Here is a 20,316-nt window from a genome sequence, read left to right as displayed (position 1 = left end):
TAACAAAAAACATCAAATACTGGATAACTCTCTAACAAGACTGGAGCCCAAATATAGCTTTTCATAATAATTATTAGTTAAAAAGTAATTTATGGCACCAAAAATAAAGGTCATCCAGACCACTTTGGCAGTTCTAGACAAGTTTTTTAAATTCCTGTAGCCGAGGCCCTCTCCCCAAGCTACTTGCGTTAATAAGCAGGAATTTCTCCCCAGGAAATATCAAAATGACTATTCATTATGGGTAAGAGTTGAGAATACTCAATACGGACAGCTATTCCTGGATCCTGATTTAAAATCATGCCAAAAGATGTAATAATGCGAATATTAAGATCCTGTATTTTCAATATTTACAAGTCAAACATTTTATTCGGAAATTTGGATACAAGGCAGCTCTATCTAGACCTTTAACCACATTTCAGAAGTTGACCCATGAGAATGCTGGAACACCAGGTTTAATTTCTAAGGTATATACAATTTTTGACTGAAAACGATCTGGATATGAAAACAATCAGATGAAAAGATGGGGGAGGGATTTAGACAAAAAAAAATCATCTGGATGAGTGACTCTCTACATGGAGAAGCAGATATCTACCTTCAATTTATGTCGCTCAAAGAAAATTCCTATAAATTACTGTACTGACATATTTGACTCTAGTTAAAATCCATCATATTTGTGCTATTAGGGAAGTGCTCTGTTGGAGGTGGGGAAAAGGTAACATGTGGTAGTTTTGTCCAGGAACTGTTTTGGGAGGAAGTTATTAAAGAGATACATCTTATGACAAAATACCAACTTCCCAAAGATCCCCTGACCTGTCAAGGATCTACATTTTGAACAGAAAGACAAAATAATTTCATTTTTGTTAACAGCTAGTCTTAGTATGCACATTACTGGGAAAATGTAGTGATAACTCCTATGGAACTGCAGTGTAATAAAATATGGACTATCCTTGTAATGTAAAAGATTTCATACCAAGTACATATACAAAAGAAGTACCACAAATGATAGGTATTTAGAAATCTGGTCACACTTTTTAGCATAGTCACGGAAAGGGGGCTCCCCAACCAGCAAGTTAGAATCTTTAGCTTGATTCTTTGAATAATAACTTGATGCTGAATAAGTAACAAGTAACGTAAGATGTGGTATGTTAACTTTTTCATTGTAACTCTGCCTTAATAAAAGGTTTAAGAACATAGCAATGGTTGCAAATATAGCTCAGGATATCTGCTTATCAATTTTGTGTTTCAGTTTGCATTGTTTTTACAGTTAAGGATGTTAACTGGTCCTAGACTTCTGTTTTTCATCATCTGAGTATTTTTAGTGTAAAACTTTTCAACAGAAAAGGGTGGGGAGAGGAGGATATATAGATATATCTCCATCCAGAAAGGCACCCAGTCTTGATTTGAAGACATCAAGAAATGGAGAAACAACCACTTCCTTGGTAGTTTGTTCCAACGGTAAATCACTCTCACTGTTAAGATGTGTGGCTCTGGTTAGGTCTTTTTCTGCAAAATTAAAGAGCACTTAAGTACCGAATACCTTCTCCCCATGAAGTTACTCCAAGAGATGACTTGATCACAGTATGATTTATCAGATTTATTAATTTAAATAGATTGAGCCATTTTGAAGGACTCCCTCAGTCCTTCACTGTAATTCATGTTTTCAGCCCTCAAATCATTCTTGTGGCTCTTTTCTGCACCCTCTCCAATATATAATCTTGCATTTGGTTGTATTAAAACACATTTTGTCTGAATGGGCCCAGCTCATTAACCAAGCCAGATCACTGTGACTCCTTCAGAGCAACATGCTCCACAGTTTATCTTGCAGGATTATAAATTCCAATGGAATGCAAAAGATTCCTTTTATAGCTGGTAGACATAATGCAGTTCCCAAATGGGTGAGGACCTTCCACAATGAAGTGCCCACCTCCTAAGATGGAACTGAAAAAATTGGAATCATAGTGTCCAAAAGGCTATTAGTGCAGTGAACATCTGAATTCCTATGTTCAGACTGAGGATGATTGAGACAAGTGAACTAGAGATATCTGACTATATATCTATTCTTGGATTACAAGTGATCCAGAAATTTGTTTTATAAATTGGGGGGGAGGGCAGGGAGACACCAATGACCTAGATTTTTTCCTCTGCTATTCTTGTCCTTCATTGCAGCATCTCTATTTTCCCCAAAAGCTCTTTTATAAGGAAGAGCAGTGAGCCCTACATTAAAAGGCAAAATCTCCCAAACAGACTTTCCATTACAGATCTACTATCCCATAGATAACTCTTGGTATTTTATTCTAAACTTTGCAAAAAATATATTGTTCTATTGAGGCATCACTGCAATTACATGCAAAACCATCTTTCTTGCTTACTTTCCTTTAGATTTTGGGTCACATTTTATCTTTAGTTATATTTGTGCAAGCCTACTGAAGTAATTTTGATTATTCTAGTAACCGAAGATAAAATTTGGCAGTCGGTCTCAAAACTACTGATGGTCTTAGAGGCACAGGACAAGTAAACTGAGATTCTATATGCTCTGAGAAAGTTTAACACCTTTTTCTGCAGGCAAAAGAGAATTAAACTTCTAATATGTCATACCTCCATCTCACTAAGGGACCAATCAACAGGCCTTGAAATTCAATTTTGATCACCTGTATAGCTTGAAAAGATTTGGGGAATGAGTTGTGGATACTAGGAGCAGAGTGCTTCTCTCAGGCACTTTTTAAAGAATTTTGTATAATAGAGAATTAGTTGAAATTCGCAGCTTACATAGAGGAAAAACAACTTTTGATACCTTCTGAGAAAGAAACTGTAATTTTGTCATTAAATTAAGATTTTATGAGGGATCCCGATGACTCCCTTAATGAACAAAAATTCTACTTTTAGGGAGATTGGGGGGGGGGGGGAAATAAGAGGCGAAAATCCATTCATAATTTTTTTTTCCCAAATGCCTATGTGTGGAAGGCTCGATACACTTGTTTTTGTGATTAAGTTGCCCTGGATGGCAAACCTGAGGATGCATTTGGTAAGCAGCATGCAAGTCAACAAATGCCCTGTTTAGCCATTCAATTAAATTAAGATTCAATAAACTTCTAAAACAAAATGGCACATTGCCATTAGTGCATGTGTATGTATCCTTCCAGTATTAAGTCAAGTTCTCAGTGACTTGAAATTGGGGGCTACCTGCCTGAGCTAAGAAAGATTAGAGCCAAACAAAAGAGAGATTTCCCCTGAAAAGAAAGAATCTTTATACATGATTGAAATACAGGTTATAGTAGATTAAAATGTATATTTGTCTCAACAGCATAACAATTCATAAAAGCCCAGTTCCTTAGGCTATAGTAAAAATAGTAGTGACTGGAAAGAGAACTTCTCTAAAGGAAGTCACTGCACATAAATTTGTTACAATAAATCAGCAGATGCAGGATGCCCTAAAATACGTTTTTACTATGATTGCTTTAGGAAGTCTGTATCAGCTTCCATGCAAGCCTGGGAAAGCTTTTTTATATCCCTCATCTCTTTAACCTGCCCACCCTACACATCAAATCCAAGAACAACCATAATCCTGTGCACATCACCAGCAATTTCAACACCAGCAATATGAGTCACGTAACTTCAGTACAAGAATGCATGCTCAAAAATAGAAACACATGCACCGCCCCCACTGAATGACATATGCCATTTACTTAACCAGAAGTCAATCTCCAACACAGCATCCTTTGATAAGTCATCATCAACTGCTTGCCTCTGGGAAGTGGGCAGATGGTTTAGCAACAACACTAGGAGTCCAAGGACTGATCTAGATTCTATTCCTGACTCTGCAGACATCTTCTGTTACCTTGGGCAAAGCGATCAATCCTCTGATTCATTTCTTCATCTGTAAAATGGGGATAATAGCACTTATCTAACAGGAATGTTGTGAAGCTAAATTAACTAGTGTTTGTGAAGATGTCAAAATCCCTAGGTAGAAGTCACCATGTAAACTCAAAGTATTGTTATTAGACTTCATACATACAGTCAAGACCTTTCCAATTCCTGATCTCACCTTCCTAATGTATTTGCTTCATTTCAGTCATTGAAAACTTTACAATACTTAACCACAGATTTTAAGCTTCCACACAGCAGACATCAAAAACCCAAGTATCCCTATGCAAGTTATACTACATACACTCTGCTATGTAAACTTAGGACATGGCTTAAGACAGCCAGAGCCCTTGAGAAAACACTGAAGTACAGTGAAGTAACTAGGATTTAAGATAGGCAGCTGTTGCTAGGTTTTGGATAAGGCAGGAATATATCCAGAGGTAATATGTAAACCAGGTACTATACTACTACATTTGTCAGACATAGATCTGCCTTACCCTGGGGAGTACATAAAATGGCAGGAATACATGGATAGATTTAAGATTGTTTGGGGTATGTAAACCTTGGATTTCCGTGCTTTCCCTTGTTTGACAAGGGATTTTGTTTTTATTAAAATTGTAAGCTTAAGGGATACTGCCAACTGGAAATCTAGTCTTTCCACACTCCCTTCCCACCCTAAAATAATTAAAGAAGCTCTGAGTCTCCTTGTCAGTTTTGTTGGGTTTATAAATCACTTAGTCCTGGTTTGTTTATATGTTTCTCTCCCCCTCTTAGTTTTTGTGGGTCTTTCACACTGCAGAGAACATACAATGACTATCCAAGGGAAACCATGAAACCAACCACACAAAATGCTGTCAAACGCACTAAATACACAAACAGCAAAAATCAAACAATTTTTTTTGCCTCTAATTGTCAGTTATAGTAAACAGTGTGAGGCAGATAGGTCCGCATATAAAAACTGAGCCCCAAAACTGTAATTTTAGGAGGAAAAGACTTTTTACTTGAACTGAGTTAAACTTTTCACCCATATGTTGTGTGACAAAGTAATGCTGTTCAAATTGAGACACTGAACATAAACATATATAGGGGAAGTTATAAGCATAAGAATGAGAACTGTCCCTCTTTGTGCATGGCTGAGGGAATATATAATTGGTGTTTTCCTATAATTTCAGTTCCAACTTTTTGTTAGCACTGCACCTTAATTATTTTTTAAGTAGGGACTTTTTAGGATGGTTAGAACCTTTTTGGTTTAGTTTTTTTTATTTTATTAATAAAGGGATGCCTCTACTTTTGCATTCTTGTCCTTAACTCTTTTTAAAAAAAACCTGCAGCTGACAGTTGCCAATGAACGTGTGCGTATACATGCCCACACAGGAGTGTGTGTGGACAGAACTCACACAATGTATGAGAATGGCACCTATAGAATTATTCCTCAAATACCCAAAACAGCACTAGGTTAAACCACCTTCTTGTCTAAAAGATCTCTCACACACATATTTCATAGGTTAGGAGTTGTATGAGTTGTGTGTATGCGCAAACCTGAGAAAACATATTACGTTCATCTATATCTGATTTATGTTTTTATATATATATATATATATATATATATTCTGCTTTGCTTATGCTTAGTTTAGTTAATTAAAATCCTATACAACTGGAAATCTGTGGGGTTTGGATGTTTCTTCCCCAAATGTCAGGGTTCTGAACCTGAGGAGTCCCTAAGTAAATAAGAGAAGCAACTCTGTGACCCACTTAATGGTGGTCAAAAACTGTCCCTATAGTCTTTCCATAACTATCACTCAATCAGGAACATAACTTTTCACAGAAAGTTGACATATATTTATTATGTACTTGAATAAGCAATGTGAGTTACAAAACCTTTGACAGCCAGAGATGTTGGATGCCAGCCAGTTAACCTAAAAGCTGATTAGTTCCATAAAAGTCTACAACCCTCCAAGTAACAATAGTAGGTATAATATTTTCATATAGAACTACTATTAAGATTACAGTGTCACTTCCTGCCTTTCAAATACCCGTGTGTTTTTTGTAGGGATCTGTTATTTTAAAAAGAACAACATGCTAGTAAGGGTCTCCCTGCCTCATTTCCTTATAACGGTGTTAATGCGTATTTAAAACATTAATTCCAGTTCCAACGAAGTTTTGGACTGAGAATGGATTTTACTTTTCATTACATGAACGATTGTGTGACATCTTCTGACAAGATGTTTTTTTTTTTGTTTTTAACTCCAAAAGATTTTTTTCAAGCAATACTCATAGGGAATGAACAGAGAGGAAATTCTTATTTCACTTCTTGAGCAAAGTTCTTATGAGCCTCTGCATTTCATATACTGCTTTACTAACTGTTTTTTTTTTTCCAGGTCTGTGCAAGGACATTTTTCTCTGCAAAGTTATGGAATGCTATTTCAGCTAAAAATTTATTAGAACCCAAATAACAAGTTCTATTATTTAGCAGAGAGAGTTTACATTCAGAAACATTTCTTTATTTATTGTACTGTGGCTCACATTTCATGGAAGATTGCAACTGCATAGAAAACAAAGGGTCAATTTTTATCCTGTATGCAAATCTGTATATATATATTATATGCATAAAATGGACATCTATTCAGATCCTCAGATAATGCTCACAAATATAGCTAAGAAGATAACTAAGAGCCTAATTAAAAGATGCAATAATCTTATTGTTTTAGGGACAAAAAAATTTCATGTCAAAGTATAATGAGCCTTGATAAGATTATAAAGAACAAAAGAGCAAGTGATTTCTGTAATGGAAAAATTTTCCTTTAAAAGAGAAACTATGAGAACTTCAAAACAGTCTTGCTTCTTTATTTCACATTTGTTAAACAGTATCATACGGCTTATGTACAAGCGTTCATTATTTACATGGATATTAGAAAAATATGAATCTATATGTAATCAAAGGTAACAGTTCATCTAGTTTTAAAGATTAATTTAACAGCCAACCTGAGTCTTTGTTCACAGCATGACTCAGTACATGAAAATACAGACATTAGTAATGAATTCTATTAATGCAGATTTCACTTGAAGCTAACTTAGATTTACTTTACACAGTTAAGTGACTTCATTTCACTGGAAAAAGGATTCCCTGAAGCAAAAAACATCAACTGCTGTAGACGATATTGCTTGAATTTGCACAATGCACAGCAAAAACATAAATTCTGATTAGATTTCTTCATTTTCCCCTCAAGCAGTACTTTTAAAATACAATCTTTTAATGATTGTTTAATTTTAATATAACTAGCATATAAATCCTTTACATACTGCTCTGCTGCAGCCTCAGTATAATGTCTAATTTTTCATGGAAAAAACTAATTACTTGGTTCAGTGAGCTGCCTGTGGTAAAACAGATTTTTATTTACATTCAAAAGTTGGACTTCAACTTGGTCTCAACACTCTGGTTAATTCCAAGCACTTTTTGTTTAATAATTCTTTCTAACTTGTTAGTAGTACTTCTTTCTAGCTTTTATCTTAAAAGATTTCCAAGTTATGATGATCTTGCCATATTTTTACAAAAGTTCACTTCTATTGCTTATCAAATTCAGAATCCTGTATTTTCTTTTCCTTCCTAGATATATATAACCACCTATTAAATCTAATCTTATTGAACTAGCTATGCAAAAGAATCTTTTAGATAACCAGTGCACAATGGAAGTTACTATTTTACAACAAATACAATCTCACTTCCCCCACCAAAAAAACAAAAAGTAGCAGAAAAACAACAAGTAGCAGGAAAAAGGTAGTTAATGTAGCTCTTGTGAGATTAATACAACTTCTGAAATCGTTAAGAACCTTGAATAACTCTCACTCAATGGAGAGGGAAGAGTTTATTTTTGTAGCCTCTAAAGGTACCTTTTATTACTAATAGTTTTTCTTCTGAAATTTCCCTTTTAGTTGTAACACACTTTGTAGCGGTTTCAAAAGAAAACTTCAAATACGAAAAGATTACAAGTGCAATACTAAAATATCCGACACGTAGGCCTTGACTAACAACAGAAATTAAAGCAATCTTGAAGTACCACATACTACAAATTATGAGGGGAAAAAACATCAATGTATTCAGTAGTTTCTTCAATCAGTCAGAATGATGCATCATTAACTACAAGCTGTTGATGTGGGAGTATATATATTCCCTTAGATGACGACAACTATAAACCTCCAATATTTTTGTTAATATGAAAAAATATCCAAGTGCCTATGTGAAAACCAGAAACAAAGTTCTCATGGATTCTCCCATTTAGAAATGAGATGGATTCATTAAAATGAATTATACACTGGCTGCATGTTACATAAAACCAGTTCTAAAGAGTGGGGGGAGAGACTTGTTTAAAAGGGGAAACAAAACAAAATGAAGACATCTTGCACAGACATAGTAAAGCTCTTGTCAATCTCATGTGTGTAAGAGGAGTTGGCACTTTCCCATGAAGCAATTTCTTAATCCCAAATGAGGACACAATAGCCTCATTTAATATGCCTTCTTACAAAAAAGTTTATTTTGTCTAATCCAAACTTTAACTAGCAATCATTACACTCCAATTAATGGACTGTAGAATCCAAGGGTGACAGCACAATTTTGCAAGTTAAAAAAAAATTGAATTCTCATTTAGTTAACTGAAAGAAGTAAAAATTTAATGATCTCAAAGCTATTAAAACAATGTGTGTTCTGGAGAATTAAGAAAACAAATCTCTTAAATGTTCTTATTATCAGTAATCAGCAAGGAGACAGATTTTTCAATAGCTAATGGCTTTCCAGTAGTGAGATGTGTTTAATTTTGTACTACAAAGATCCTTGTAACTTCTACCCTCACAATTCAAACCCTCTAAATTACCACTATTATTTTCAGCTATACCTTAGTATTTTTTACATTAAATAGTCATCATTATGTAGTTGATACTGACATCTGCTTTTTAAACTGAAAAGCTTCCAAAACACATTCAAAATTCTATTTTTAGCTAGATTTCATTCCTTCTTGTGTAAGCACACTCCATTACAATACAATTGCCTGTGGGCAGGATTAAACCACAGTTCCATCTTTCAATGTAGGCAAAATTTTAACTGTATTGCCAAACCACACAAAAGTATAGAATAACCACAGATAAGCTCTCTACCCCTAATGATTTACCTGCACAGAATAAGCCATTTTGGTTCACAGAATTTCCTTCAAAACACTAACATCCTGCAACCAATATTGTACAGTTACCAGTATCCTCAGTTTGAGAGAATATCTTCAAAGGACTCATGGAAGTGCAACATTACTGGATTGGATGTAAAGGCAAGGGTCTGGCTCAAGAACCAGACACTGAGAACAATAGCAAAAGAAAAGACTAAAGCCACAGGAAACAAAGGGTTTGACACACAGGATTATAGTGCCAACTTGATCAATTACGTTTAGGAAAGGATGAATCTGACAATGCATTCTTAGATAAACCAGATCTTGCGCTACAGATAAGAAACTTTTCATTATAGTTTACTATAAACTTTAATTCCTGGAACATATGAACAAATATGTCCTCATCATTTGTGGAATGAGAAGGAGAATTCTTGATGAATCAGTACAGAGATACAGAATCATACCTGAGCCTTTTCCTTCCTCAACACAGTTGTGATGACTGCCATCATTTTCCATGAACACTTGCAATATTGATTCAAAGTCCAAGTGGACAATGTAAATCAGAGAGGAAGCCCCCTATTAACTAATGGGGACTAGGATCAACAGGAATATAATACAAAGAGTTTGAACATTTAATGAATGCAAGGAAATCCCCCCAGGTGCAATGGTAAAATTAGTGATTTGGCAGATTTCATGCATACGTTTCTATCGAATGGAAGGACCATTTTATTAGTAACACATTAGGTAGTGCAGATTAGATCCTTTCTGGGAGGTATTTGTGGTATTTAAGAGAGCAATCTGATATGAAAAGGAAGCAATGAATTAGATTTCACACCCTCACTGAGCTAATGGGAATAAGAAATTATATTGTTATTGAAGCACCCAAGAAAGCCAACTACAATTTCAAGAAGCAGAACAGGATATTAGTAGCAGACATAAGACTCTTCTTGAACATTTATATCTTTTGTCTGTAAGCCTCTAGCTCAGACATCAGTGGGCCAAAAGGACTTGGCACATGTCCTCCTCAATGAACACTCCAATCTTCTTTTGGATCTTATTAGGACTGTCTACTTTTAACAGGTTTTTCCACAGAGGAACCAGATGGGATTTTTAAATTAAAGAAACAAACCGACCATTGTGTTGTGTGATTGTTTTAAGTTCATTTTCAGAACTCTCATAAATCAGATCTCAAGAAATAAGAGCATTCAGCCTAAATTTAATAGTAAGGTCCCTTGACCATGAACCTAGCCTTACGGCTTTTCTGGTAACGCTATGGAAGCCCATGCTGCATACAGCTAATTAACAGTTTTACACAGCTTTGCATAAAAAGGTACAGTAATATAAATTATACCACCAAATTAGAAGCTAAGTGCACTTATGATCAATCATCACTGAAATATCAAACCCAAACTTAACTCTGACCCCCTTTCCCTTCACACACTTTACACCACACAGCTTCAACCATGACAGAACAAGGAGTAATGGTCTCAAGTTGCAGTGGGGGAGATTTAGGTTGGATATTAGGAAAGACTTTTTCACTAGGAGGGTGGTGAAGCATTGGAATGGGTTACCTAGGGAGGTGATGGAATCTCCTTCCTTAGAGGTTTTTAAGGTCAGGCTTCACGAAGCCCTGGCTGGGACGATTTAGTTGGGGACTGGTCCTGCTCTGAGCAGGTGGTTGGACCAGATGACCTCCTGCAGTCCGTTCCAACCCTGATATTCTATAATCCTATGATGATTCTATGCACCATCTACTCAAAATAAAATGTACAAAAACAGAATTCATCTTCGAATGGCAATACAACATACCTACTCTTAAACTTAATATAGATATCAAGGACCTATCCAGCAGCATTGTTTCTATTCTATCTGACTATGCACACCATAAACCCTGTATACTCTCATGGTTCAGACAAGTGCTGTACTACATAAACAGTGGGGGACAAGGTTTAAGATGCCCACATCAGTACAGAGACAAAGCCACAAGACATTCCGGGGGGGTTAACAAATCATTAAATCTTATAAGTTTTGCTTTACTACAGACTATTAACATGCTCATTTGTGAACTCTATACCTATTTCCTAAGGTGAGGAGGAAGTAACGTGGGGTTATAAAGTGCACAGGACCTATGCAACACATAGCAAATAAGTTGTTTATGGACTTCTACATGCTTTTTGAGAGACAAAGAGGCGGACACAAACTATGCTCCTGAGATATCTGCCAGACGCTGAAGGACCATTAAGGTGTTATTTCAGAACATTTTTTAAAAAATTAACATTGGATTTAGAGTGTCAAAAGACACAAACATATCAAATGGAATCCATAAACTAAACTGGAACTTCATATCCTCCTTCTTTCTGAAGATATGCAATGACAAAAAAGAATTTGAAAGTTTTCAAACTTGTGAAGATATCTAATTTCCTCCCGCCCACCCAAAATGTCTGTTAATTTGTTTTGTTTTAAAGGCAGGGAGAGAAAAAACGTTATCTTCCTTCCCTCCCCACAAATACATATCTGTAGTTTGATTGCAATGTTTAAAAAACAGTTTGGTATAGAGGAGGGTGGAGTGCATGCAAAAAAACCCAAACAAACTTATAGGGAAAAAAGTCACTACTGCTACTCCATAATCCATAAAAACATTGCATAAAGTTTAAAAGCAACTACTTTACTATTTATTTGATGGCTGCATTTAACTATCTACATATTCATCCACCAGTTTTCCAAAAGTAAGTGCTCTTTTTTGCTTTCGCTTGTATTACAAAAACAAACTCATAAATCAAGAAAATTTTCAACAAAACCTGATTCCCTCCCGCAAAAATATATTAAGTATGTCTTCACTATTTAAAAAAAAAAAAAAGAGTTCCTCATGTAAACTTTCTACTATTATTATTAGAAGCATAACTGTGGCATCAATTATACAACGTTCTATAAAATTAACTCCTCTATTTCAAACCAGGATAGATAAAAAACATGATTGAGAGGTGGGGGGGGGGGGAGTTCTGTTTTATTTATTTAAGTCACAAATGTATTTACATCAATTTTATTTAGATGTTGCTAGTTCTTTATTTTTCATTTTATAGCCCTAAATTGATAGAGTAGATATTTTGTTCTTAACTCCAACGAGAACCTGCCCAACTAGAATTAATTTGCAAACTGGACACCATCAAATTAGGCCTGAATAAGAACTGGGAGTGGATGGATCACTACAAAAACTAAAACTAATTTCCCCATCCTAATTTCCCCCTATTGTTACTCACACCTTCTTGTCAACTGTTTGAAATGGGCCACCCTGATTACCACTACAAAAGTCATTTTTCCTCCTTTTGATAATAGCCCACTTTAATTGAATTGTCTCGTTAGACCTGACCTCCCTCTTTGTAAGACAACTCCCATCTTTTCATGTACTATATTAGAGAGAGAGAGAGAGAGAGAGAGAGCACATGTATTATACACACACACACCTTCCTACTGTATTTTCCACTCCATGCATCTGATGAAGTGGGTTTTAGCCCACAAAAGCTTATGCCCAAATAAATGTGTTAGTCTCTAAGGTGCCACAAGTACTCCTCGTTGGTTTTGCTGATACAGACTAACATGGCTACCACTCTGAAACCTTTCTTTAATTAATTAGTTTCCTGTTATTAGAATTTCAGACTTTACACAAAGATTTTCTACTAAGAAATTTCATACTGAAAATGTTAATTCTGCTCTGAAAAAGAAGAATCCCCAGGACCTCATGAACACCCTTACTATGGGGATAAAAACTCAAAACTGCTAAATGGCGTGCACATATTTGCAACCAATACCAGTTTCTGCTATACTGAACTTCCACAAGTCAAGAAAACTAAAATACTTCAACCAGATTATATTCTTCCATATAGGGCCTGCAGTTTGAAGCTGATGGGAACTGTGCTCCCAAATCACTTAAGTGCTTTTGAAAATTCCACCCTTAGTTGCCTAAATAGAGTTTAGAAACTTAACTTTAACTTTCAGTTGACATTTCGGGCACTGTGTACTAAAAATTCACAACTAACTAACATATTGAAAGTCTACATAACTTTTCATTGTTACTACTTAAATTATTTTGTTACAAAGTGACAAAGATATTAGTCCACTAAGAGAGGACTATTTAATAAAAATACAATTTTCAACCCCAATGATGCAAGCAATTTAAGCATATGCATAGTCCACTGAAGTCAATGAGAAGACTATTCATGTGAGTGAAGTTGCATACCTGTGTAATGGTTTGCAGGATCAGGGCTCTAATTCTTAAAAAAAAAAAAATAGTTTGAACAAAAATGTGTTCATACAGCAGTTTTGTAAAATTCAAATAAAATCTAACTGACGTGAGTTTAAAAGAAAAGTATAATTTGCTTAATTATAAATTATCTAAAGTTGCAAAAGCACAAATTCTCAAGTTCATTTTTACAAAACCTCCACCGCATATTCTGTGGAGGAAATACATGGAGACTGAATATGGAAGAGAAGAGACCCTGAGAAGAGGGGACAGAAATACTGCCACTGATTGGATGGGTAGTTGCAAGAAACTGAGAAGTAACACCCTCTGCCACATTGTTTTTTAAATGTATTTATTTAGAATCTTCATCTGCATTTTTAGACCATGATTTAAAATCACTCCACTCTCTTTAAAACAATATGCAATGTCTAATTAAAAAACAAAATGATTACAATCAATGGTCTTATGTTAAAATCTGTATGATTCTATCAGAGTTGATAATGAACTAGTGGCCTACCTTGGTGTTAAGGATCTATAGGCTTCCAGAGTTACTATCTTTTAGGTGATAGGTACAAAGTTGTCCACTTAGTAATAAAAGATCCAGTGGAACTTTTGCCAAGAGTATGATATGCTAATCTCAGTGTCTTGTCTCAATTTTAATTTGGGAAATTGCATTCTAGCTAAATTCTCCTGCAGTGTTGATTAGATTTTTTAGTTTTGTCTTAAATTATTTTGTAGTTCTACTGTGTGTTCTTAAACAATTGCAGGTATTCCACCCAAGAAATGACTGCTTTTCTGTAATGGATGTTGCAATTCCAGAGAAGGTGATGAACAGTCACCATGGAATCAGTGTGATTAAATGGCACACTACAATACCAATATATTGTATTTTTTGAACAATTAAAGCAGCATAAGTATAATTAAGGACAATTAGTAGCAGAATGTAATAAACTTGCTTGTGATGTATGAAAAGCACATTAAAGCAGTGATTTCATACTCTTACAAATGCAGATGAAGATTCTAAATAAATACATTTTAAAAAAATGTGACAGAGGGTGTTACTTCTCAGTTTCTTGCAACTACCCATCCAATCAGTGGCAGTATTTCTGTCCCCTCTTCTCAGGGTCTCTCTTCTCTTCCATATTCAGTCTCCATGTATTTCTTCCACAGAATATGCGTGAATTGCTCCTACTTTCCTCTTCACTAACCTCAACATCTTTCTCTTTCCACACATCTCTCCCTACAATCATTTTGTTTCAGAGGCTTCCTTTCTTTCCCTTTTGTTTGAGGCATCATTAGCAGTAAAGAAAAATGATCACCCAGAGTGATAGTGGCTGTACTCCAGTACAACTGCAATTTCCTAGTAATGCTGGCAATGTAAAATTAACTACACACGCATACAATTTTAGTCAGTATGACACTGCTGCTGGAAAAGTGCCACTGTACAGAATTCACAGACTAGATCATGCTGAAAAATGTGATTCTTGGTTGCTTCACAAAATGCTGGACAACACAGTTCCCTTGATCCTGTGCCAAATTTAAACCCACAACAAAGTGATAATATTTTTATTTGCTATATGCTATTCCAAACCATATCAAACAAGTTCATCAGAAATTACATGTCTCAAGGTACTGTTATCTCTGGAAGCAATAACTACTATAATGTTGTTACCTGTAACGTGATGTGTAAACCAGCTATACCATTTTACAATAAAAATGGAAAATGCAAGCTGCAATTTCCTTCCAATAAAAAGATCACTTAACACACTTAAGTCCCACACTGCATTTGAAATATTAAATAAATGACATTTCATAAAGGGAATAAGTATATATTATTAAAGCTTAGCTGGGTAAGAAGGAATGTCACCCGCGCCTTCACTCAGAACAGGTGCCTCATAAAAAATTAACATTAGTCGAATAGCTTGATGCAGCATTTCTGAGCCATCTCTTTAATTATACATGACTGCATTGCTACCTGCATAAAATAGGCCTAGAGACACACAGAAGGCACCTCAGTTCTGAGATTTCACAGGTTACATTGCCAAGTAAACAATCTGGTATTCATGAAAACATGAATTCTGTAAGGACGCGAGTATGACACTGTTAGCATGTTACAAAACAGGATAAAAGAAGTACAGAAATACAATAGGCCACGCCCCACAAATTATATGGGAGTGGGGACAACTATGCACAGTGGACAAACACAGCAAAGTGTCCATTTGGACTAGTCTGCAAGGTGTACTGCTTTCTAGTTGTTTTGGTGGCAAAGACTACAGACAGAGAAACTTATGGCAAGAGCCAAGTTGCTCCTTGGTTCTTACTGTACGTTTTTGATTCCAAAATGGTCTGAAAATCCTTCAAACACTGTTTACAGAATTAGGCAACTGAGCACCCTGAAAATGTGAACAATTTTTTTAAACAGTTTATGGAACTAGGGAAATTAGGTATATAAAGAATAAAAGTCCATCTCTGAAAGGAAAAGTGGATAATAGTTAAATAGGAGAAAAACACAATGCAGAGAAAATTAAGGAACAGCTAAAAAGAGAGTCTCCTAATAGTAAAGGAATGCAAAAACCTTACACTGAGATTTTCAAAGCTGACTAGAGATTTAGCCATATAAATTCCACTGAAATCAATGGGAGTAGTCAACTATAAAAATCTCAACTATATTTCTTTGAAACCAGGTTTCCATTCTTTGAGGACAAGGAGCTGGGAAAGCATATTTGGTTGTGATGTATAAATATAAATAGTATATTAAAAGGATATAAGTTAAACCTTCAACTTAAACTACAAAGAATACAGAATATTTTTTCTACTTGATAGCCCTGCAATTTAGACTTGGGATTTAAACATTTTGATGGGTTTTTCTGATTCAGGTATGTGCATCAGGCAGGAATAGCTGGTTTTATTCTTATTAAAAACAAAACAAAAAACTCTGGGAACCACCAAAAATCATCAAGGTGTCCAATACCTAAATAATAACTATGGGATCTTTGTTACCCTTCTCCTCCCTATCTCTTTCCTTCCTTTTGTCTGTCATACTCACCTGTTGCATCTTTTCTCCATTTAGGCTCTAAATGTGTAATGATATTAACATGGCAGACTAAACAACCATGAAGAACCCCACTAATTTAAATGAGATGCCATGGGCTTGAGTTGACTCTACAGGGCAGGTGCCTTTGTTCTATTAGCTAATTTCTAATTACCTTATACTATATTTTAAATTATGTAAACTTGTACTTACGCTAACTTCACAAGCGCATTTGAGTTTGCACTAAAACAACCATTAACAAGCCAAACCCCAAGAATCCCAAGTCCATTTCAATTCTTGTCTTGTGGTTCATTTGCAAATGAGTACCACCTGCAGTTGAATTTACATGCCTTTTCAGAATTCAGTATACATAAACTATAACTAAGTCAAACACAGAAGTTACTTTAAAATCTTCCACTGTAGAGTCAGAGATTTACAAGGAATAAAACAACTTACTATGCAGTTCACGATGTATCACATCTACTAGGTTTGGTTCATCTCCCCACCAGAATATCCATAACTCTTTACAATCCGGTTTGACATCACGACGCCACACACACAGCAAATTGGCCTGAAGGCAGCGGATGAAGCTGAGCAGAATTGGATCATCCTGGGCTGGGGCTGAAATGATGGGGCCACAATCCCCATGACCTTCAAAATTGTACCTACGCCATTTGATGCCTGTGAGTTCAGCCTGAAGAAGGAAAAAAAAATCATTACGTTATTTTGCTTTAAAAGTCATTTATACTCATGGTTTTATATAATTTTTCTGATTTTGTACTTTAATTCCTGTGTTTCATTTCTCAATTTACAATGGTAAAATTATTGCTGCTATGGATAAACACTTCAATGGGCATCCCCACTTCCCCCTTGTTCTAACAAAACAAGGAACAAACAAGCTTTTAGGGCAAATAAAACATTTTTAGGAGCAAAACATAGTAAAAATCTAGTTGTCATTGTTTCACAACAACCAGGTTGTCATCATGTCTAGCTGGTTCACTGCATTTCCCAAAACATTTATTAAAGTCTCTATTATGGTTCCCCACTGTGCTAGGTACTATACAACTGGTCACAATCCCTGCCTTGAAGAGTTTACAATCCAAGGCCTTATATACACTGCAGGGTAAGTCGATGTAAGTTACATAACTTAACTCGCTGTAGTTTACATCAATTTACCACGTGTCTACATCACGGTATGTTGGTGGGAGACGCTCTCCCATTGACATAGTTTCCACCTCTTGTTGAGGTGAAATACTGAGGTCGATGGGAGAGTACTCTCCCATTGACTTATTGCATCTTCACCAGACCCGCTAAATCAATGCCGCTGCATCAATTGCAGCCGCACCAATTTAGCCTGCAGTGAAGACAAGCCCTAAAAGTCAGAAAGAGAGGAAAGGTATGGAATAGAGATGAAACATGCAGTGAAAATTAATACTGTGAAGAATTGGTACAGCTTTGTTAGTAACAGGGCTTGCTGGTTATAGGTTTTAAACTTTTAATTAGGGGTATATGTAAAGCAAGGAATAGCAGTTACAAAAGAAATAGTAAAAGCCAGTGAATAAGAAATGGAAAAAGCAGAGTCACAGCTTCATCACCTGTCTAACCAGGCAGAATTTTGTAAGCCTCATGGCAGAGATGAGTCTTAAGAATAGGGTTGCCAACTTTTTAAGAGCACAAAAATGAACACCCTTACCCCGCCCCAAGGCTCCACCCCTGCCACCTCTCTTCTCTGAGGCCCCGCCCCCTGCTCACTCCATCCCCCCCACCCTCACCCACTTTCACCAGGCTGGGGCAGGGTATTGGGGTGCGGGAGGAGGTGAGGGCTCCAGCTGGGGGTGCGGGCTTCAGGATGGGGCCATAAATGAGGGGTTCACAGTGTGGGAGGAAGCTCCGGGTTGGGGCCAAGGGATTCGGGAAGGAGTGAGGGCTTTGGCTGGGGGTGCAGGGTCTGGGGGTGGTCCGGGGATGAGGGATCTGGGATGCAGGAAGGGGCTCCGGGTTGGGGCCAAGGGATTCAGAATGCAGGAGGGGGCTCTGGGCAGGGGGCTGTGGTGCAGGCTCTGGGGTGGGGCCAAAAATGAGAGGTTCACAGTGTGGGAGGTAGCTCTGGGCTGGAGGTTGGGATGCGGGCTCCAGCTGGGGGTGCAGGCTCTGGGGTGGGGCCAGAGATGAGGGGCCTGGGGTGCAGGAGGGGGCTCCGGCTTGGGGTCAAGGGGTTCAGAGTACGGCCGGGGATGAAGGGTCTGGGGTGCAGGATGGGGTGCAGGCTCCAAGAGGGAGTTGGGGTGCTGGAGGGGCTAGGGTACAGGAGGAGGTTCAGGGACCGGGTTCCAGCTCCTGGTCCACAGCGCAGCGGGGCTAAGGCAGGCTCCCTGCCTTCCACGACTTCAGGAACAGGCCAGTATGTCTTGCTCCTAGGTGGAGGGGCCAGGGGGCTCTGCATGTTGCCCCCGCCCAGAGTACCGGCTCTGCAGCCAGCCAATGGGAGCTGCAGGGGCCACACCTCTGGGCATGGGCAGCGAACAGAGCACACTGGCCTTTGCACCAGCTGCTTCCGGGAGCCACACTCAGCCAGGGCAGGTAGGGAGCCTGCCTTAGCCCCGCTGCGCCGCCAACTGGACTTTTAGAGGCCTAGTTGGCAGTGCTATCGGAGCCACCACAGTCCCTTTTTGACCTGGCATCCCCTACTTAAGAAGGGATATGAAGGAGAATAAAGTAGTAACTGAAAATGTGTTTGGGGCTGTCTTTTCCTATGCAGAAGGGGTGGTCTAGAAGCAAGTGTAAAAGTGATTAAGGGAGAAATAATGGATTACGGACCATACCGTCCCTTTCCCCTGTACATCAAGGTTAACACAAACTAAATAAGATGCTTATTTGGTAAGAGTGATGACTGCAACCACAGTATTTTTAATTAAATTGAGAAGAGTAAGGTTGCAGTAGTCCAGCACAGAAAGGAGGAGTAGTCAATACATGAAACAATGAGAGCTGGTTCATGCTGTGCTGACAAAGAAAGGACAAGTTTTAGAAATATTGTATAGGAAGAAAAGGCAAGATGCATGCGCTGTCTAAAATATGTGGTTTTCAGAGGAAGGGCTGAATTAAGGACAACAGTGCTGCTCACAATGATAGAGAAAGCAGGGGAAGAAAAGAACAAAAAGGACTGTTTTGGCCATGCTGCGTTTAAGATGACAATTGCATATCCACAAACTGATGTAAGACAGTCAGTCTGTGCTGCTAGATTGGAGGGAGGAAGATATAGTACGATAGTAGAGAGCCAGAATTATGAGTCATTGCCATAAGATGAAAGTCAAAGTCAGGTCCACATTTAAAAAAAAAAAAAATTACCTAGATATAGGGCCTAAAGATAAACAAGAGGAGGGAGACCAAGGATAGGACCTTTGGGGATGCCTAAAGAAAGCGAGGAGAGAAGAGAATGACAACCCACTAAAGACAATAAAAGAGCAATCAAGGAGACAAGATGAAGCCACAAAACCAGTGGAGGAAATGATTTCAAGAAGTAGAGAGTGGCTGACTATCAAAAACCACAGAGAGGTTGTGGAGAATAAGGATACAGTCCAGCATGGAGATTTGGCCAAAAAAGAGTCTTTAGACTTTGGGTGAGAGCAATTTCAGTGTGAAGCCAAGAGTGAAAGCTGGGACTGGGGTGGGTCAAACATGGAAGTGGAGGAAAGCAGTTGCAGACAGCACATTCAAAGCATCTGAAGATGAAGAGAAAAGAATTTGGACAACAGCTTGAGGATGAGGTGAGGTGAGGTGAATGATTTTTTTAAGACAGAGAAGGCAAAGCATACTTGTACTGAGAGGGGAAGGAACCTGATGACAGTGAAAGGGCAATGAGAAAAGTGAGAGAGGACCTAAGAGACATTAAGAGATTGGGGGGAAGGGATGTCACTGGCACAAGAAAAGGAGACAAGGTAGAAAGTCTCAGTGTTGACTACAGGTGTGGAAGAGAACAGAAAAAGCAAGGAATAGGGAGGCCATACCAAATATTTTTTTTCTATGAAGTAATCTCCAAAATC

General features: G+C 37.4%; 1 protein-coding gene across 2 annotated transcripts in view; it reads right to left on the bottom strand.

Moving 5' to 3' along the window:
• The window catches only part of MED13L (mediator complex subunit 13L), a 364,465-nt gene that overhangs the window by 310,984 nt on the left and 33,165 nt on the right, over positions 1 to 20,316 (bottom strand). For both annotated transcript variants that reach the window (XM_039504873.1, XM_039504874.1), the window contains exon 2: positions 16,733 to 16,970. In XM_039504873.1, the coding sequence (XP_039360807.1) occupies positions 16,733 to 16,970 (238 nt within the window). The remainder of the gene's footprint in view (positions 1 to 16,732; positions 16,971 to 20,316) is intronic.

The sequence above is a fragment of the Mauremys reevesii genome, linkage group 18 (assembly GCF_016161935.1).
Source record: "Mauremys reevesii isolate NIE-2019 linkage group 18, ASM1616193v1, whole genome shotgun sequence".
Classification (NCBI taxonomy): domain Eukaryota; kingdom Metazoa; phylum Chordata; order Testudines; family Geoemydidae; genus Mauremys; species Mauremys reevesii.
Note: the sequence above shows the minus strand (reverse complement) of the source record. Positions and strands in the feature narration are given on the sequence as shown.